The 22691-nt window shown below is 39.0% G+C and overlaps 1 protein-coding gene across 1 annotated transcript; it reads right to left on the bottom strand.

The window, feature by feature from the left end:
• Positions 1-682: 682 nt before the first annotated feature.
• Positions 683-19414, bottom strand: sdhaf3 (succinate dehydrogenase complex assembly factor 3). The gene is made up of 2 exons (XM_072370774.1): positions 19071-19414; positions 683-1112 (listed from the first exon to the last, which is right to left on the bottom strand). Exons 1-2 carry the CDS (start codon positions 19245-19247, stop codon positions 918-920), a joined length of 372 nt encoding a protein of 123 aa, XP_072226875.1. The 5' UTR covers positions 19248-19414; the 3' UTR covers positions 683-917.
• Positions 19415-22691: the final 3277 nt, after the last annotated feature.

Below are 22691 nucleotides of genomic sequence, written 5' to 3'. Positions count from 1 at the left end.
TCTGAATTCTTAGATTTCTTTTTATCTCACTGAATACTGAGTACAGATAAAGTCTTATTAGGCTTTTCTTAAGATGTACACAGACCAACTCATTCTCTTCAACCAGAAAGTTTTTAAAAAAAATCTTAATCAACACTTCCATTTTAGATCTGATAAATCTATCTTTGTTGACAGGCTATATACCACAAAGCCTTAAGGTTGCTGCCACTTTGGTGCAGTCTCAGAAATATGTGGTATGGACTGTTTTTGGTCCTTTAGCATTGCTCTGTTTTGAAAAAAAAAAATTAAATAATTAGCATTTAGGCTGAAAAATATAGAACAGATGATTTTTTTTCCCCAAAAAGGAAAACAAAAACAATGTCTATGGAAGATGAGAGTTCAGTAGGAGTTTGAGTATTTTATTCATTTACTCATTTACAGAGCAGCTGTAAATTTAGTACCAAGCACGACATATATATTTTTCGAGAAATGACTATTATTTCTGAACTCAGTGCATCAACAAGCATGAGTTGGCTTTTATAAAAAACTCCCACACCCCCAGTCATTCCTCCTCATCAAACTGAGGCTGAAGGCTTTCCTGATGTGAACTCTGGGTGCATCTGCCAGAGCCATACATCTTAGTGTCTTTCTATCAGGAACTTGTATATTTGAGAGTAAAAAGTTGACAAAAGACACCAATAAATTCTATATTAATGCACCTGTGGAGGAGCATGAGGAATCTTTTTATTGTGACAGTAAAAGAGTAAAGCACAGGACCAGAAAAATTACACAGAGCACTTTAACATAATCAAATATTCATAAAAGTATCTCCTTTGCCTTACAGCACCATTCTTCATGTGAAGTACTCAGAAGTAATATAGTGGTCTGAATTCGTCTTCGCATCTCATTGTCTGAACACATCCCTGTGGCCTGCTGCATCATTTGCCATCCTCTTGGATGTCAAACTGTCTGTTGGGTTTGGTGGATTCCAGCATGAGTTCATAGAGCTGCCCCATCTGATCATCCTGGAAGTCTCTGAGTTTTGCCTCTGAGAGGTGGGCTCCAAACTTCACTGGGTTGAACTGCCTCCCTGCTGACTCCAGTACCTGTGTCTGCATAGTGTCCTTATAGTTCTGCAAGGGAACATACACAGGTCACTTTTAACAAGAACTGGATTAGCAGCATCATTGAGAATAAAGTCAACCATTCAATCTACCATAAAGGGCACTTTCACACCAGGGTAGTTTGGGGGACTCAGTTCATTTGTGTGGGGACTGCATGGGGAACTGAGATCCACGTTTTCAGGAATAAAGACCGTGAGGAATAAAGACCAGAATTTGCTTGTTTGGTCCACACCAGACTTTGGATGAGCTTTCACACCTGCCAATACTAAGCAGACTATCTGTTGAAACAAACTCTGGTACGTTTAAAGTGGGCCAAACAGCTCAGGTGTGAAAGCGCCTTTAAGAGAGTGAAAGAGTCTTTAAGCATACAGTGTACAGTATAGGCATTTGTAAGTAAAGGAAACGACTAGTGAAATTCCTACACCATCACTGAACGTAATCTGCCCACAATTGGCCAAAACCTCTAGGATTCTAGGGGACTGCAAGTGAGGCACACCATGGATAGGTTGTCACTTCATTACAGGGCTAATACAGAGAACATTTCTCTGTTTGATAAAACCTGCAGCGACCAGCTACAGGCACACGAGAGAGAACAAGACACTATTTAAGTGCCTTGAGATGACAATTGTTGTAATTTGGCGCTATATAAATAAAATTGAATTGAATTGAATTGAACAAAAAGAAGGAAACTGTTTTTGTTTTCAGAAGATTTGTTGAAAATTAACCTAACAGCAATCTCATAATTTACAAGAACCTTCTAAGGAACATGGTCAAACTTTAACCTCAGCATTAGTATACGGTTTTCCACAACTGATTAAAGTTAGTTTTTTTCTCTCCAAAGAAAAGTTCGAACAGAACTGGAACCTCTGAGAAATTCAATCTTTCTTATGATGGTAAATTCTCCCAACTGATGCAGTTGAATTTTTAACCTAAATATGAAGCACTATAGTGGTTAGGTCTAGAAACTGGCACTGATCTCCTTACTTGATTTGATTTGATTTGAAGTTCAAATATCCAGACTGATTAAGATGGCTGACTAGCTTGCAGTAACAACAAGTAAACAAATTTCTTCCACTTCATATGTCTTAGCGATAGACAATTTCAACTGAAACTACTCATATATCAGTTCCTCCGTTGCTATCATTAATAGCACCTCTAAAAGAGGTTTGGTTTAGCTGAGTTTGAGTTAGCTAACCAACGTGATTCATGAAAACCCTTTATACTGGAGTGGGTCAATATTGTAAGTATTTATATCCCAGTTGACCAAACCATTGTAGCTCAAGGCAACAATTTTTTCCAGCTACAATCTACACTATCGCTACATCTTTAATTGATCGGAAAATTTTGAAGACACTGCAACAACTCGACATCCACAAAACAAATGCTTTATTTATGAGCTAAAGGACTTACAAATAATAACCAATGCCTACATCACAAATATAATACATTTATAAAAGAAAAGTGCAAATAGTGATCTCAACTGTTAAGAAATATCCTTGGACATGCAAAAAAGTTATTTTTTTTGTTCTGACAGTATTTTAAATGCAGTTTTTTCCTTTTTTTGGGGGGGGGGGGGGGTGCAAAACCATAAAACATTCATTTTAAATAAGGTTTTTAATCACTGATACTCTATACTTAACACTCTATGAGACACTTTCCATTTAAAGCTTCATAATGACTGTCTATAAACTTAATGTTGTAGATCTCAGTTTCAAATGGTTTATTCCCAAATATCGTTTTAGTCACCAAAAACCAATGGAATAATAATGATAGGATGATTAACAAATTTAACACTCATTTTATAACACTTATTTATTTGAACTTCCAAGTAATTTGGACTAACTTGGAGTTTTGTTTACAGTCTAACAAAATGTTTTTTCAACCTGTAGGAATTCTAGTGTTAAAAAGTCTGAGAATTCAGTCCAACACTGATACAATGTTAAAATTAAGCTTACCTGATAAGATCCAACTACCGTGGGCATGCTTTTTACTAACACACAAAGTATATCAGACTATAAATGGAAAATGTTTATTGTGCATTCAACTCGAGGTGAAATTGTTTTATTTTTTTAGTGTACTTATGTCATTCAGGGCCAGTCTATGCACAGCTAAATCTATCTTTAATGCAAAACAAACCGTCTAGTTAACGTCATTCCATGTGAAATTAGTTGAAGCTGCATGTGCTGAATATGAATCAACCCACGAGCAACTAAATGGACACCCCCTGGGTTCCATTTGTAAAAAAAATAGCCATCCATCATCCAACCCATTCACAAAGTTTCTTGGGTTTGGAATGCTTTTGCTGTGAGCAGTAACAAGCCATTTCTCTGAGAGGCCTCTTCCTGCACATAATATAATTATGTTGAATACTTGCCAAGGAGGTATCCTTAAAGGAATATTCAGAAAACTTGACTCATAAATTGTAATGGGCAAAGTCAAGGTCATTAAATTTGTCTGGATGCAAGACTTAGCACTTACTCATGGAACCATCTTTTTGAGTTTTTGGGTACCAGCATCATTGTTTGGTGGTTCTTTCCAAAAAGAGATTGATTAATCCAAAAGGAAATATGAGGAAACATCGTCAGAGTCATACTGTAACCAATACTGATACAATATATTGGTTTAGCCACCCCACAATTCTTGACATTTTGTTTGCACTTCCTTGCTTTTTCTTAAGTTGTTTAAAAGTGCTCTTATTCTTAGGCGTTAGGGTTTCTCCTCAGCAACTTTCTGTTTTCCCGCACTTTCACTTTCTCGTATTCTTAATTCTGACATAACTACTCTGGTCCAGTGGTCTTCTTTTCTGGTAATCCTCAAGCAAATTGGTATGTTTCTTATCAGTGTATAACTTACTTCTGTTGTGTCATTCTTCCTCCAGACTATGCCTTGTACACCAACTTCCTATCTCCACCTCGATGCTCAATAAGGAGCTTCATCAGAAGTTTCCTGAATTAAACAGCATCAAGACTCGGGTGTCATGTCCTTTCCCTTTTCTCATCATGTCACTCTCCACTATGACACTTCGTTAGAGTCCACCAAGGTTTTTGTAATCTTACTCTTTGTTCATCAATAAATATTGCTCCATCATTTGAAACGGCCTCTCCTTACTGACACGAGCTTCATGGAAAGGTTGTCATCTAGGTCTTGGCCGATAATCAATAAATCAATTAATCACACGATAAATTCAAACGCACTCAATAATTTTACCGGCCTCGATATATTGCCATGTGCATGGGTGTTTGTTTTCCTCGTCTCTCGCCTCTTAGCAGGCTGGATGACAGGAGGGTTCACTCTGTGCTCAGTCTCAGCACCTGGGCTCATTTGTTCCATAGCGGAATGAACGGAGTGAACCCTCTTGTCAGTCATCCAGTCTCTATGTCTCTGTGGGAGGAGGCTGGGCCACTAGCATGGGTACACACAGAGTGCAGCAAGTGAGCGTCGTGCGGAGTAGCGCGAGGAAAAAAGATGATTGCAACGCCAAATGCCACAGCCCCGGTGTGGGAATATTTCGGCTTCAAACCAAATGAGAAAGGTGAGCCCATCAACACGGATGAGCCAGTATGCCGAATTTGTTCAAAAGTGGTGGCAACAAAAAAAGGCAACACAATAAACTTGCATGCCCACCTAAAGCACAACCACCCTACCCAGTTTTCCCAGCTGGGGAAAAAAAACTGCACCTCGAGATGCAGAGCCTTCATCCCGACAGTCAACACTCACTGAGGTGTAAAACACTGAGAAATAAGTTTATTGTCTTCGAAAGGGTGTGCATTATTATGATATATTATCATGTCAACAATAATATTGTTTATCAGCAATAGTTTGTGGGACGATATATCGTCCAGCAAAATTTGTTATCGTCCCAGATCTATTGTCATCTACCACTTACTGTCAACCTCAACATTATTGAAACAATGTGGGATCATCTTGACAGAGAAAAGAATAGAAAGCAGCCAACATCCAAAGAAGAGCTTTAGATTGTCCTTCGAGAAGCCTGGAGAACTATTTCTGACAGTTTGTCTAAGAGGGTTAGACTGTGTTGAAGAGTAAAGATGGTCATATCAAATATTGAGCTTATTACAGGTCTACAAATAATTTTTGCATTATATACTGTATTTCTATTTACACTATATTACCAAAAGTAATCACTCACCCATTCAAATAATCAAATTCAGCTGTTCCAAAGAATGGGTCTCAGTAGCTCAGTGAATTCCAGCGTGGTACTGTGATAGGATGCCACCTGTGCAGTCCAGTCGTGAAATTTCCTCGCTACTAAATATTCCACAGTCAACTGTCAGTGGTATTATAACAAAGTGGAAGTGATTGCAAACGACAGCAACTCAGCCACAAAGTGGTAGGTCACGTAAAATGGCAGAGTGGGGTCAGCGAATGCTGAGGCGCATAGTGCGCAGAGGTCGGCAACTTTCTGCAGAGTTAATCGCTACAGACCTCCAAACTTCATGTTGCCTTCAGATTGGCTCAAGAACAGTGCATAGAGAGCTTCATGGAATGCGTTTCCATGGCTGAGCAGCTGCATCCAAGCCATACATCACCAAGTGCAATGCAAAGCATCGGATGCAGTGGTGTGAAGCACGCAGCCACTGGACTCTAGAGAAGTGGAGATGCGTTTTCTGGAGGGACGAATCAGGCTTCTCCATCTGGCAATCTGATGGACGAGTCTGGGTTTGGCGGTTCCGTGGAATCGTTAATCTACCTGCCTAACGATCCCGTTTATAGGTTCTACTAAAGTCTGATGCATTTGCACAATGATGTCAAGTGGACGCTTCGTATTTTGGCACAGAATGTTTCCAACATGGCGTTGAGGCAGAAATGCTCTAAAGTTTAGTTATATTTCACCAAAAAGGACAATACTATGGTCAGTTGCAACACGTGTAGAGCTTTGATCACATCAAAGAGGGGAAATACCTCCAGCATGCTGAAACATTTGACCACACAGCATGCAATTACTTTGCACGAATGTAAAGTCTTTGACACGCTGCTAAGCGATAGCTGCACCTCTCGCAGGGCAGCTTGTGGGACAGCGTCTTCCTTCTGAAAAGTCCCAGGTAACGCAGGGCTCTCAAGTCTGAGCGTGACAGTCACGCGTTTCAGTCTTTTGTCACGAACTCCCGCCACACATTGTATTTCTCATGCTGAAAAAAATATATAATATAAATTTCTCTGGCGTGCAGCTGTCGCTATGGAAACAGCAGGAAACAAGCACGTCTCCCATGAGTCTGAGCAGAGCAGTTTTAGCTTTAACAAGCGAGATGTCACTCTTGCCTGTGTAACGGGTGTGTGTTTGGGGCATGGAGGAAGAGGACTCAAGATGCTGCTTTCCTGCATTTATTTTCTGCAGAGGACATCAACACAGATTATTAATCTTCTGTCTCTTCCTACACCTCTGCTCTTAAACTTGCACACCACCAAGATGTGCAAACTAGCAAACTAATGCTACATGGGTTATACGGCCTAATACAAATCGCGCCAAAACCGTGAAACTAAAAACATCCACAGCACTTACAGTGGGGAAAAAAAAATATTTAGTCAGCCACCAATTGTGCAGGTTCTCCCACTTAAAAAGATGAGAGAGGCCTGTAATTTTCATAATAGGTATACCTCAAATATGAGAGACAAAATGAGAAAATAAATCCAGAAAATCACATCGTCTGATTTTTAAAGAATTTATTTGCAAATTCTGGTGGAAAATAAGTATTTGGTCAATAACAAAAGTTAATCTCAAATACTTTGTTATATACCCTTCGTTGGAAATGACAGAGGTCAAACGTTTTCTGTAAGTCTTCACAAGGTTTTCACACACTGTTGCTGGTATTTTGGCCCATTCCTCCATGCAGATATCCTCTAGAACAGTGATGTTTTGGGGCTGTCGCTGAGCAACACAGACTTTCAACTCCCTCCACAGATTTTCTATGGGGCTGAGATCTGGAGATTGGCTTGGCCACTCCAGGACCTTGAAATGCTTCTTACGAAGCCACTCCTTCGTTGCCCAGACGGTGTGTTTGGGATCATTGTCATGCTGAAAGACCCAGCCACGTTTCATCTTCAATGCCCTTGCTGATGGAAGGAGGTTTTCACTCAAAATCTCACGATACCTGGCCCCCTTCATTCTTTCCTTAACACAGATTACTCATCCTGGTCCCCTTGCAGAAAACCAGACCCAAAGCATGATGTTTCCACCCCTGTGCTTCACAGTAGGTATGGTGTTCTTTGGATGCAACTCGGCATTCTTTCTCCTCCAAACATGACGAGTTGAGTTTTTGCCAAAAAGTTCTATTTTGGTTTGATCTGACCATATGACATTCTCGCAATCCTCTTCTGGATCATCCAAATGCTCTCTGGCAAACTTCAGACAGGCCTGGACTTGTACTGGCTTAGGCAGGGGGACACGTCTGGGACTGCAGGATTTGAGTCTCTGGTGGGGTAGTGTGTTGCTGATGGTAGCCTTTGTTACTTTGGTCCCAGCTCTCTGCAGGTCATTCTCTATGGTAAATGGTAAATGGACTGTACTTGTATAGCGCTTTTCTAGTCTAACTGACCACTCAAAGTGCTTCACTACACTAGGTCCCCCCGTGTGGTTCTTGGGTTTTTGTTCACCGTTCTTGTGATAATTTTGACCCCACGGGGTGAGATCTTGCGTGGAGCCCCAAATCGAGGGAGATTATCATGGGTCTTGTATATCTTCCATTTTGTAATAATTGCTCCTACAGTTGATTTCTTCACACTAAGCTGCTTACCTATTGCAGATTCAGTCTTCCCAGCCTGGTGCAGGGCTACAATTTTATTTCTGGTGTCATTTGACAGCTCTTTGGTCTTGGCCATAGTGGAGTTTGGAGTGTGACTGTTTGAGGCTGTGGACAGGTGTCTTTTATACTGATAACAAGTATAAACTGGTGCCATTAATACAGGTAACGAGTGGAGGACAGAGGAGCCTCTTAAAGAAGAAGTTACAGGTCTATGACAGCCAGAAATCTTGCTTGTTTGTCGGTGACCAAATACTTATTTTACCAAGGCATTTATCAATTAATTAATTAAAAATCCTACAATATGATTTTCTGTTTTTTTTCTCATTTTGTCTCTCATATTTGAGGTATACCTATGATGAAAATTACAGGCCTCTCTCATCTTTTTAAGTGGGAGAACTTGTACAATTGGTGGCTGACTAAATACTTTTTTGCCCCACTGTATATTAACAGTACAAAGCAACACAAAACAGCTTGGCAACATAAAGTATGTAACAGAGAATACAGGGGGGGGGGGGAATAGATAAAATGTTGGTGCATACTTGAAATTAAAGTATTACTGCAACCAAAGCCATTTGTACTATATAAATAACTGGATGAGAATCAATAAGAGCACTTATGAGGAACCGAATCGATAAGCGATATCGATAATGGAACCAGAATTGCTAAATTCTTAACAATTCCGATCCCTACTGACTGCATTGTGTCAAGTGTAAAGTTTGGTGGAGGGGGGAATATGATGTGGGGTTGTTCTTCAGGAGCAGGGCTTGGCCCCTTAGTTCCAGTGAAAGGAACTCTGAATGCTTCAGCATACCAAGAGATTTTAGACAATTTCATGCTCCCAACTTTGTGGAAACAGTTTGGGGATGGCCCCTTCCTATTCCAACATGACTGCGCACCAGTGCACAAAGCAAGGTCCATAAAGACATGGATGAGCCAGTTTGGTGTGTAAGAACCTGACTGGCCTGCACAGAGTCCTGACCTCAACCCGATAGAACATCTTTGGGATGAATTAGAGCAGAGACTGTGAGCCAGGCCTTCTGTCCAATATTAGTGTCTGACCTCACAAATGCGCCTCTGGAAGAATGGTCAAAAATGCCCATAAACACACTCCTCAACCTTGTAGAAAGCCTGACCAGTAGAGTTGAAGCTGTTATAGTTGCAAAGGGTGGACCGACATCATATTAAACCTGGTGGATTAAGAATGGGATGTTACTGTTCATATGCGTGTTGTTCACACTTCTAGTATGCATTTTTTTTATTACCTCAGCATGTACATTTATTTAATCCATTTTTTTAATGAAATTGCAATTTAAATTAAATACATAATTTAAACTCATCAAGAACTGTTATTTTACCATTATATTTAATTTGATTAAAACAATTATTCATATTATAGAAATTATGTATTGGCCATTGGTTGCACTGCTATCAGCCTTTACTAGTCAACCACCACTGTGTTGATTTACTTTCACTCTCTGACTAAATGTTGTTAATCACAATGCTAAAAGATGTAATAATTTTTTTCTTAAATAAAATGATTATATCACACAGAAAAAAATCTTGTGAAAAAAAAATGTTGAAAGACAAAGGATATAAAAGCAGTATTTATAAGAATAGTGGTATTGTTTAAATCTTTTGGATACCCATCCCTAATAACAACCAAGCGGTCTTTTTTTTATGTCATATTGTCTCCACTTCATTCTAAAAGTTTGAGATTTTCTAATTCCTCCTAAAATTGAGTTTTTCTTTTCATTTTAATTATGGATTAAACAATGTATACTTCTGCAGTATGCTATAGTATAAATATATATATATATATATATACATATATATATATATATTGCTTGCGCCACCCAAATTCCTACCCCACTTTGTGCTTGTGTAATTCTTTTGTGTGTTTGTCTATTTCAGGAGAAATTGTTTGGCCCACTGAAGCTAATTTTTTGGAGCACTCACACTGAACACTCAAGCCTTGTAATCTCATTTTGAGTCTCACTCTTCATCTGTTCTCAGTCTGCTATACTTTAGTGAGGAAGCTGATACGGGGCAGTAATTCACCTCCGAGTGAGAGTTTGTGGTGTTCAAGCACTGCTGTACTCATTTCATAGCTGGACTGTTTGGCCTTTCATACCAGAAGATGGGAGGATTTAACTTAAAAGAAGGAAATATCCCTATGAACAATGAATAACAAGGACGACAACGAACTCCACGTAAGGGTCTTCCAAATTCATTGTGACTTTGTAGTTCACTTGTACATATCTGACAGCACTCATGGGGTTACTGTGCTAATTCTGAGACATTAGCAAAAGCAAGCTTTTACTTTCACGAAGAACATTTTATTATCAATTTGGAACTACTCCTCGTGACTGTGTTGATTCCAAAGCTTTCTTGACATTTATTTAATTCTGCATTTCTCTCATCTTGCCACTGTTGTATAATATAAGTTGTATTATTCTTTGTTAAATTTTTACATTATGACTTGATATAGGGTCTAGACCAGGTTAGTGTTCTATTGTATTATTCCATCTGGTAGGCTTATTGAATTGTGGAGTTTATGCTGTGTTGTGTGTCTTGTATTGTGCTCCACTTTAAATACTGTGTTGAGCAGAGCATTATTCTTAACAAGACATGTTAGGTACTTTTAAACCTTTCTGTGGATGTTTGGATTATTGCACGTTTTTTCCTTGTCTCACCTGCACAGTTTCTTTGACTGGCATTTAAACCAGAATGAGAAGTGTCCCAATGCTTTTATAGAGCAAGAAGCTTGGGATGTACCAATAGTATAAAACTACACTGGGGTGTTTTTGCTAATGTTAAAAGAATCCTCATTCAGTAGACTTAGAAATGTAGTGAATCTGAGCATTTCCTTGTCAAGTCAATTCTACTGGTTCATTTATATTCATGCAAATACAGTATGCTATTACATAAATGTTTGTGGGACATGAATGGCGTTGTAGGAGGGGGTTCCAGTATAAAGTCTGGAGTAGCAGCTCCTAGCGAGAGAGTAGTGTGCAGTTTGGGCAATGAAAGATCAGTGCTAGAGCCCAACAGCTAAGGGCCTGGTGTTAAATCATGTGACTGATAAGTTTAAGTTGGTTAATTTTGGAAGATTTTTGTAGTTAGTTCCCTTAGTTTGTCCTATTTGTTGTTTTTCCTCCACAATGCACCACAACTGCACATGCCACTTTACTGGTGAACCTGAATAAAAGTCAAGCAACAGATGACGTCTTGAGACCAGTCTCCTCCTTCCACTATTCAGCCAAATCCTACAGAGTATGTTTGTTTTTATGTCTTAATGTGATGTTTGATTGGACCGCATTAGAGCTGTAATCAATCTAATAAATTCTTGGTCAACTGAAACCCTGAAATTTTGACTAAAATGCTTTGAAAACCCCCCCATTAGGTACACCCTGGACAGGTCGTCAGTCCTTCCCTTAATTTCACTTTGGAAAAAGCAGAAAGTTACCATATCCATTTCTTAAACACCTTTCGAGTTAATATGTTTCTCTCCAGCATTTCTTGATCTCTTAAAAAAAAAAAAAAAAAAAAAGAGAGCGGTGCCCAGCAGATTCAAAGCAGAAATCCACAACAGGCACAGTTTTGATGTCTCCAAACGCATAAAAAACCATAATGTGGAAAAGTTGATTATTTTTGTGGAGGAGGACATGTGATTGCAAACAAAGGTTATAACTGTTAGCCCTATTAGCTGATATAGTGATGGTGGTATGACATGTAGTGGCAGTTCTTTCCATTTAAGATGAAAGTTGAAGCTTTTGTGGTTCCAACCTTCTTTTACTAGTTTGTTGTTAGGTCCTCTTTACACCACTGTCAGTGGACCATCACCACCGCTGACAGGGAGCACTCCACAACCCCCTTCCATTTCAGACATGCTGTGACTTACCTGCCTTCTTAAAGACCCTGGCTCATCACTGTCTGCCAATAAATTAGATACACCTCGTGACCATTAACTTATTCATCTAAGGAGATGGTAGAGAGATTTAGAAAGAGTCCATCTTTCACAATCATCCAATGGGACTCCCTAGTGCATGTTAAGGAACCCTCCTTTTTGTGGACACTGTTGGTATCAAGGGCCTCAAATGGAATCTTAATTTGGAGCTCTTCATAAAGAAACCACAAAGGATGTACACACGTGGACAAAATTGTTGGTACCCCTCAGTTAAAAAAGGAAAAACCCACAATTCTCACTGAAAGCACTTGAAACTTACAAAAGTAACAAATGAGAAAGAAATGTTGATTAACATAATTATTGAAAAAAAAAAACAACTAATGAAATAGGGCTGCACAAAAATGATGGTACCCATAACTTAATATTTTGTTGCACAACCTTTTGAGGCAATCACTGCAATTAAACGATTTCTGTATTTGTCAATGAGCGTTCTGCAGCTGTCAGCAGGTATTTTGGCCCACTCCTCATGAGCAAACTGCTCCAGTTGTCTCAGGTTTGATGGGTGCCTTCTCCAAATGGCATGTTTCAGCTCCTTCCACAGATGTTCAATGGGATTCAGATCTGGGCTCATGGAAGGCCACTTTAGAATAGTCCAACGCTTTTCTCTCAGCCATTCTTGGGTGTTTTTGGCTGTGTGTTTTGGATCGTTGTCCTGTTGGAAGACCCATGACCTGCGACTGAGACCAAGCTTTCTGACACTTGGCAGCACATTTCTGTCCAGAATGCCTTGATAGTCGTCAGATTTCATTTGACCTTGCACACATTCAAGACACCCTGTGCCAGATGCAGCAAAGCAGCCCCAAAACATTGCTGAGCCTCCTCCATGTTTCACCGTAGGGACAGTGTTCTTTTCTTCGTATGCTTGGTTTTTGAGTCTATGAACATAGAGTTGATGTGCCTTACCAAAAAGCTCCAGTTTGGTCTCATCTGTCCAAAGGACATTCTCCCAGAAGCTTTGTGGCTTGTCAACATGCATTTTTGCAAATTCCAGTCTCGCTTTTTTATGATTTTTTTTCAGCAGTGGTGTCCTCCTTGGTCGTCTCCCATGAAGTCCACTTTGGCTCAAACAACGACAAATGGTGCGATCTGACACTGATATACCTTGGCCTTGGAGTTCGCCTTTAATTTCTTTGGAGGTTGTCCTGGGCTCTTTGGATACAATTCGAACGATCTGTCTCTTCAATCTGTCATAAATTTTCCTCTTGCGGCCACGTCCAGGGAGGTTGGCTACTGTCCCGTGGGTCTTGAACTTCTGAATAATATGAGCCACTGTTGTCACAGGAACTTCAAGCGGTTTAGAGATGGTCTTATAGCCTGCACCTTTAAGATGTTTGTCTATAATTTTTTTTCGGATGTCCTGGGACAATTCTCTCCTCCGCTTTCTGTTGTCCATGTTCAGTGTGGTACACACCTTTTCACCAAACAGCAGAGTGACTACTTGTCTCCCTTTAAATAGGCAGACTGACTGATTATGAGTTTGGAAACACCTGTGATGTCAATTAAAGGACACACCTGAGTTAATCATGTCACTCTGGTCAAATAGTTTTCAATCTTTTATAGAGGTACCATCATTTTTGTCCAGCCCTATTTCATTAGTTTTTTTTTTTTTAATAATTATGTTAATCAACATTTCAAAAGTAATGGCTGATTTTGATTATGTAATTTTCAATGAATTTTTATTTATTGTTACTTTTGTAGGTTTCAAGTGCTTTCAGTGAGAATTGTGGGTTTTTCCTTCTTTAACTGAGGGGTACCAACAATTTTGTCCACGTGTGTATCTCTGCAGAGGAAGCTCATTCTGCCAAAGTCAGTAATGATGCACTTCTTCGATCTCATTACCACCATCGCTTTCACCATTTCCAGGTATAAAAACATACACAAACACAAAAAACATGTGGTTACATTATAACCTTGGTTCTCTAAGTGAAGAGACTATCTCTCCACTCCGTTATATATTCCAAATGTATGGAAAATGATCCCCTTGTCTATCAGACAACATGGATATTTATTTAAGACACACTGGCCTGCCTGTACACGCCTTATGGTTTAATATAAAACACATAAAACACCTTTGTGGGCGTGTAATCAGTGATTGTTTGATTGAAACCTGTCTCCAAGTGTCTCCAATGTATCCACACATTTTCTAACGTTGGAGAGAGAAGACGATGCAGCCCACAACCTGATACAGCAAATTAAGTATTTACAAGTCCTGGACTATAAGACTTGGAAAGTCCTGCAAAACACTAACAAAAAACAACTTTAAAAAAAAATTAAAAAATGTAACAATTATGCACAGATCAGCCAGAAAATTGGCAAACCAACTATGGAGACAGTAACAAAAGCAAAGAGAAGACTGGCCCAATCATCTACCTCATTGAGCACCCGCATCCCAAATTAGGAACTGGCTGCCACATTCAGACGGCAGTATCGAGAGAATGTGGATTAAAATGACCATGTCGCTACTGCACATAAAAAGCTCCCCGCCACAGACGTAGTCACAGCACGTGTTGAGCGAGCTTGAACACCTGATGTTACAGGGACATCTGAGAGCATTTATGCATGCCAAATTGTGCACACAACCCTGTGGACTATGACAAGGGTCCACCCAAATTGCAGGAGCCAAAGCAGACAAAGAGCTGATCGGTTTTCCGAATGACCTGTGTGTAGCAGACAGGGTAGTCTGGCGCTGTTCAGACTCCCCGTCCCCACTGGAAGAGAAAAAAAAGTATTGCAGCTCAACCAAATGGAGCAGATGGAACTTAGGCAAGGGGGTTCGGATAGGGGACGATGCCTGACTTGTTATGTAGAAACCTATAACAATGACCGTGAATAGACAGCACTCGGAGCTCGCTAAACCTCCTGGTAGATGTTATTGCTATCTGAAATGCAGTTTTAAGGGACAGCCATTTTAGCATCACCAAGGGGAGAGCTCCAATGCTCTAAGAAATCGGGAAATCATCAAGCTGTCTTCCTCAGACAGTGCATATTCAGAGATACAAACTGCTGTGATTGCTGCCACCATAACCCGCAAGGTAACAGCAGCCATCCAGCGGAGCATGCACAAAGAGCAGGATCTGACGGCTGAAGCCAAGTAGGGATCTATGTGGATTTCTAGATGCCTACACTATCTGCCTGCTCCTTCATAATGCCTACATGAAGAAGCTAATTGAAGCTCACCCACAGTGAGCTGGAATCCCCAGATTCTTCCTGCACCTGATGGGACAGGTGACGAAGGTAAAAGGACATAATGGCCCCAGTGTTGGACAGGGGCATCGGTGTAGCCATAGCTCTGTCCAACTTTGTAAATAGGCTATCCATAACCCTACAACACAAGTTAGGCCTGATCTGATTAACAACCAATGTGCTCCTTCCCATGCATGTTGGAAAGTCTCGATGTGATGATGACCTCTTGTGTGTAGTTATCATAAAACTGAATTGTTTACACACCAGATCTTTGAAATCAGTTAGGAGGGGCATCTGAGCTGGTATGTCAGTCTCACACATCCTCGTCAAATCGAGAACTGGGCAGAGAGGTATCGGCACGGGGAGCAGCATCTGCCTCTGGCTTCTCTGCTAATGACCTCATCAAATCGTTATCTGCCACTTGCTGCCCACAGAACAGTTCATTGTCCTCAGATGAGAAGATGGCTTCTGTTTCTATTTCTATCTGCATCCTCTTCCGCCTCTCTTCCTTATTCCAACCCTGAGGGTATGGGGAAGAAGAATCTTAACATGAGGCTGAGATTCCCTGGGCCTCTGAGTGAAAGATGGCAAGACACTCTGCCAAAGCCCTGAACACTTTGCTTTTTCCATCCTAGTTCCCACCATTTTCTTCTACTTACCCTTGGGTGCTTGAGAAGTAAGAGAACCAGCCTTTTTTTATGACAAAGAAACAACAGGCCTCTCTGGTACATGCAGCACTGAGGATCCTCTCTGGGTAAAATGGCATGTTGATGACCCAGACACAGCATACACTTATCGTGTCCATCTTTCAGACACATGGAGATTCCACAGCCCACACAAATATGTCCCTGATGACTTGCCATATATACCCTTCGTCTTTATGGTATGACCAAGCTGTTAGAATGGAGACAAGCCTACACCTAGGAAGTATTCACTTCCTCAGATAAATATTAGTTAGCCGCTAAAGCTTATTTATACACACGGCCAGCTTTCCCTCCTTTTGGACTACTCTGATTCGGCTGGACTGAATAACTTACCATTTAGGGGTTTACTTCCCCCCCATGTTTGTATTTGCATAACTGACAAGAGAATTAAAGTTGCACTGTATTTCCTTAAAAGCCTTCTTTCTCTAAAGCTTGATTATAAAGGGTAACGACTTGCTGGCTTGTTTTTTTCAAATAACAGCTTGCTTGGAAAGCTTTCCAAGACTTTAAGAATAAGGGAATCTCAGATACATCCTTAAACTACCTCAACCTTGTTGCTTTAAATTAACAAACTGCTTTGCAGGACTAGATTCAAATTGGAGAAAGTAAAATGTGTGCTCTGTGGAAAAATGTCTTGCATAGTCTGATCAGTCTCTACTCTTTCTTTTAGCAATGAGTCAGTGCTGAAGATTCAAATATAGTCTATAGTCTCAAATATAGCTTCTTCTTGAACTTTGATAACAGAGTAATCCAAATGCCTCATCAATCTATAGAATGCCAGTCAATCACAATCACACACAATCAGTTCATCATGTTTCAAATCAAGATACTGTTATGATGCCCACTCGCTTTCCAACCGAGTGCAAGTATGCACAAGAGCGTAAAAAGTAGGCTGTTGATCAATGTCACGAACAACAAGGTTGTTGTTTTTTTAAAGTTTCCCTTACAAAGTAAAAGTAAAATTATTTAACATTTGGCTCAATCTGCTTTATACAAGTATGGTGTTGATTGATTTTCTTTTGTGTGCGTGTGTGTGTTTATGGGGGTTGGGGAGGCTTTCACTGTGCAACTCCAGCCCAATCTAGATCTAGACATCATCCAATGTTTTTTGATCAATTTCAAATACAGCCAAAGCTGTGAGTAAATATGATTAAAAAAAATTGAAAAAAAGCGTCATCCACTGCTAAGATTCAGTTCAAATGGACTCTGGGTTTCAAAACAATGCCAATTCAGTGTGGCATAATTAGAGTGACTGCCATCTCTCAAATGATGGAAACCTCTCAGGATTCCAGCTGCAATAACTGTCCACTTCATTAGACGAATTACCTACAGATGAGTGATTTAGCAACTCCCAGCAGTGCATAATTATGCTGGAAAAAAATTGGCCTTCACCAACAGCAACATAAAAGAAAGACCTAGAATACTGTCATGGTTCAGATTATTTTGGGAACTGGAGGGCAAGCTGCAAACACACTGGTCCCCATCAGCACATGACATAGAGTAAGTCCTCTCTGGTTGGTGTCAGTTCAAACTGTGAAACATATTTATTTTCATTAACATCAAATTAAAGCATTTGTACAAGTACAAAGGTGAGAAATTGACCTTTTATAAACTTAAATAGCAAAGCATCACTTATCAATGATACAGATACACCTCAGTTTCTCACCTTAAAGCAATCTGGGGCAAAGTCAGGTTCAGAGAAGACTCTATGTCATCTTTTCTGGGTGTTAAAGGGGAACTCCGGTATTTTTAAACCGAGACCTTATTTCTGGCATGAAATACGTTCATCTACTGACGAGAACAGTTTGGTGAAAGTCGGCGTCCTTCAGAAGATATTTAGACTCCTCGAGATCCATATAAGACAGATAATGCTTCCGAAGGACGCCGACTTTCACCAAACTGCTCTCCGTGAGTAGATGAACATACTAAATGCCAGAAATAAAGCAGGTTTAAAAATACTGGAGTTCACCTTTAAAATGTAGTAGAAAAAGAAAGCTCAAAACCTTAGCAACATAAGACCTTACCTAACTCCATAGCTGGGTAAGTAGGACTTAATATAAAGCTATATTTCAGAGATCTCCTCTTATTCACCTTGACCTTAGGATGGGCACAGTTACACTTTCCTCAACCGTCTCCCTGGCTACCTGAGCAAGTTCCCTCAGGTTCAAATTTCATCTGTCACTTCAAAGCCACCTTTAGTCTGACAATAAGACGCACTCAGCAGTTACAATGCTTGTGCTTGTACTCCAAGCAAATAATACAGCTCCATTGTCATTATTGAGCAAGTTCTCATTAATTCAGGGTGAATGAAAATGTTATGCTGTTTTCTTTGGCTGCTCTGCCATCATGTGGTGAAAGGCTGATATAACATAAGCATGACAAAACTCAAGGACAGCATTACTGATGGTAGGTCAGAGCACACCGTACAGGCAACAGATTGGTGAGACATTGACATAAAGATGTCCTCCACTGAGTTTATGGAAAGGAGTCTGAGGACTTTACACTGAAAATATCACAGGGTACTGATTGTGACCATCTGTATTCTTGGAGAACCCTACAGAGGAAACAGAGTTTATTACTTTAGTACAATCAACTGTAGCTGATGATGTATTATGAACACAGCAGAATAGTAGTTTTGTCTTTCAGAAACAGACATTAATTTGAAGCTGTTCAGCATGGTCATGTTGGATTAAGTGTGACATCTCCGGACAGCAATTCCTGTAATTCTTGAATGACACAAATTCAGATTCAAAATATGCACTATGACTATCACAAAATGGCATTGCTACCATCATCCAGTTTTAATGAAGAAAGCATCATTTTATGTCTGTACATAATTAATTTATGTTCTCCAACTACACATGGCTGGTCTTAAAGCCATGCAGGAGGTCTCTTCCGGTTTGTTGCCTCAGAAGTTTCACCACTTCTTCTACACTTCTAAAACAGCCAGAAACAAGTTCTTGTAAGTGATGGCTTTGATTTTAGAGAAATCACAAAAGATGTGATTTGATGACGTGTCAAGGTTCTAATGTTTCCGAAACTCTCACAACTGGACTATAAGACACCTTGACAGAAGTTTCACAGAGAATATCAAACCAAATTACCATGATTGTTCCCGTTTAAAGGATCCTTTTTAACCTGCCAGTAACCTTGTGAACAGAATTAGACAAAAACAAATCAACGAGGCAGCATTTGAGTTGAACTCAGATTTCTATTCTGTAATAATAAAGTATAGTTAACAGACTGAGCAGGTTGATTTCTTCTTCTATGGGTAAAAATGTCAAACGGTATCTGAATCTGAGCTGGCTCTGCAATTAATGTTCGCAACAGTATTGAACATGTATCTGTTTACCTCCCACTCTATAATGAAGCTCTTGACCTCCTCCGGTGATGCACTTTTATTTCTTCTGAACTCGTCTTTCACGTACTGGTCTCCAAGAGCTCTAAGGTCTATCGGCAGGAACCGGTGTAGGACCAGAATCCTCTTGTACAGTGAGCGGACTCTGGATACATGTGCAGCCGCCGCCATCACATCAAACACCACTGGTGAACTGTGTCTTGACGCAAAAAAACGTTCTAGTTACTGTAATGCAGACCCCAAAGCAGCTTTACTTAACGGTGTTTGAAGGTGTAGACACAAACCAACATTCACAAGGATGGTTATTCAATGTGTGTCCTTGTTTATAGCGGAAATTGTTTTTCTTTTTCTGTTTATCAGAAAAATGTGTTGCTTGCTACCGCCATCTGCTGGTTTGGAGCAGCAAGCCTATTGCGCTAAAGAACCCTGAACTGTATCTGCAGAACAGGGTTGCAATGTGTGAGAACACAATAAAAATATAATTCATCAATGTTGAGAGTTACTATCAAGACTGATCTGTTGTTTTTATTCAGTTATTATTTTCCTTTTCATCAGTGTAGCAGAGGTTTTGTGGACAAATAAGTCATGACTGTATCATTGATCTCAGTCAGATTAGATTGATATATGCTGTTTATAGTTTCTTTGTCTTAATCACTTCCCAAAAAGGGGAACAAATCAATATTTATATATCAAGACCTGAAAATGCAGCCTTTATATTTGCTCCACATTTTGATCATTGTATAGTATCTTCATCTAATTGAATGATTACGTTAAAAACAGGAGTACACATCAGATTACACAGATAGTTTTCACATTAATCATTCAGATCCAGTTTTGTTCACACAGTTTTTTTCCAGTGTTATCGATGTAGAAAATAAAAACATCTCATCAAATATAAGTGCACTGCTCCTCTCAACTGACTCTTCTTCTATTTTCACTTATTCTGCTTGACCAATGTTTTTCAACTATTCTATACTTTTCATTTAAGCTTAAGTATCCTTATTTTCCTTTTCACCTTTGACCATAACATCTTATATGATTGTAACTATATAAGAATAAGAATTCCTTTATTCGTCCCAGAGTGGATAAATTTTCACGTTAAAGCAGCAGCAGCAAGAGATAAAAAATTTAAATAACAATATAAACTCTATAAACAATATAGAACATGCATTTACATATGTATATATACAGTGTTGGAATTTACACCATTGCACATTTGGAAATATATCTGGTTGATATATTATTGCGCATGGATGTAGTTATTGTTATTGCAGATAACTAGTTTTTGAAACAAAAAACATTGTGGAGATAATATTTTAATTGTAACACATACGCAGATTAAGCTTTTATACTGTTTATCACAATCTGATTGTCCCAACTATGGTCAGTTCTTTTAGCTGGTAAAACAATTGTTGCAGGGAAGGTTACATTGTTTGAAGGAACAGTTTCCTTAAAGCTACAGGTCGCTTGTCGATGGTGATGTAAAGACCTGGGTTGTAATTGACTGGCAGGTGCTCCACCCACTTCAGCCAAACTTCCCTGATCGGTGCTAACTTGTCTAACTTGCTCTTGTCATCTCTTCCCATCTCTGTTTAGTTTGTTTTTCTTGTACTTCTGTAGTGAGCTAAAATCACATAATCAACTTGACTTTGTTTGATTATGCACACAAAAAACATAGAATAGATTACCTTGACAAGTTTGTAACATGACACGTAAGAAGTTAAACGGAGTATAATATAAACTGTCTAGGACTGCTTCATGATTCATCCAGTGATGTCACTCCCTGGACAATCAGTGGACTGCAGTCTGTAGACGTCACATTTTTTGGCTTGACTCAAGTTGTGTACATTTCTCAACATGGTCCAACAGCGGTAACATAAATAATTATTCATAAACATGAATCATTTCCTAACATGGAGGACAGGATCATTATGAAATGAAACTTATACACTGAGTGAACATTAAACATTAAACTGAACAAACGTGAAAAAGACACAGGTTCTAATAATATGAGATGTTAATAATTGGTCCTCTAAGAGGTCTAATAATATGACCTCCTGAGAGGTTCAGGAGGTCCTTTGTCCCCACAGCCATAAGACTTTTTAACAGTGACTTTGATGTTTTTCTCAAATATATTTATCTATTTGTGTATTAATTTATTATTACTATAATTATTATTATTATTATTATTATTATTATTATTATTATTACTATTATTATTATTATTACTATTATTATTAACTGACTAATTATTATTATTGACTCATTTTGAATTTCCCCCACTGGGGGATGAAGTATTTTTCTATTCTATTCTATTCTATTCTATTCTATTCTATTCTATTCTATGTTGGTTACCTCAACACAACGCAGGGATTTGGGAAACAGCTATGCTGGTTCTGTCCAACAGTACCGCAAACCACCTTTCAGCAGCCTGTGAAACCCACAATTTAGTATGCTTATTCATTCAAAACATAGGATTTTATACTGTAAAGAAAAAACAAGATGCTTTTTATACTGCTAGGACCACATCTGTAATAGTTTATACAGAACTATCACAACAACATGCTAGATTTTTTCTTTTTCCTCATCACTGGATTAATCCTCCTCTTATGGATTATGTTCTGTGTCATCCTCAATCTCAAACACTTTTTTCTCTAAAGCCTATTGCTATCTAATTTCTAGCTTCCTGATAAGTGCCACAGTCAGAGATGTAATCCAGACACTCACCCACATGAAGTTTGCTTAGCCGTATCTTGTTTAGCTTGCTTTTCTTGTTCTTTAGCAGTAACTCACAACTAAACTTGACATTGTTTAAATAGACACACAAAAAACGTTCAATAGATTACTGTGACAAAATACTACATGACACCTAAGACATAAAACAGAGTGCAATTCAAGATGTATAGAACTGTTTTTCTTTCTTAACTGCAGAACTTGGATTTTTCTCCAAAATTGTAAAAACGTTCCTGTCGTCGCATTACAAAAAAATGTTTGATTAACCCTTTTTTCAGTTAAATTAGGAGTTAAGAATGTGCAAACCCTCTCTTATTGTTAATTGCCCATTTACAATCATATGAAAATTTTAAGGCTTGATATTTAAGACTAGTAGTTGGCATTGGGGATTTATTCATTTTGTTTGGGACAGTATAAGAAAATATCTGGTCATTACTGCATGTTAAATTGAGGTAAATATAACTTTAAATGCGCAACAGTATATGACAGATTATGATGTGTCATTATCTATTTCACAGAACCTAAGTCAAAACTGATTGCATCCACAGGAATAACAAGGTTAAATAGCAGCCAGGCTGTTCAAATGCATGTGATTATTTGATCATCAGCAAGTGTGAGCACTTCTATAAAAGCAAAATTCTGAGAGTTTGCTGGTCTGGAGCATTCAGGCGTGTTTTAACACAATACAAAAGAGGAAAAGATTTGCACTCTTCAGACAAATGGGAAAAAAAGTTGGATTTCGGCCATGTGAACGCAGCCTTTCAGAAACGTGTTTCTGCATGCCAATTTATGATGGGTTACAATGCAATTTCCAATTAAATTCCATAATTTCACAGTTTAACAATTTCACATAAATTATTTATAAGAGGAAAACTTTTAAGA

Source organism: Leuresthes tenuis, unplaced genomic scaffold (genome assembly GCF_036924035.1).
Source record: "Leuresthes tenuis unplaced genomic scaffold, fLeuTen1.0.hap1 SCAF_18, whole genome shotgun sequence".
NCBI lineage: Eukaryota > Metazoa > Chordata > Actinopteri > Atheriniformes > Atherinopsidae > Leuresthes > Leuresthes tenuis.
This window is presented reverse-complemented; position numbering and strand designations above follow the sequence as displayed.

Bases quoted from the DNA above. Each gene is read 5' to 3' on its own strand.
- sdhaf3 (XM_072370774.1), bottom strand. From the start codon at position 19,247: ATGGCGGCGGCTGCACATGTATCCAGAGTCCGCTCACTGTACAAGAGG. The intron at 1,113-19,070 runs GTAAACAGATAC...GTTCCCTTGCAG, and splicing joins GCTTCATTATAGAGTGGGAG to AACTATAAGGACACTATGCA.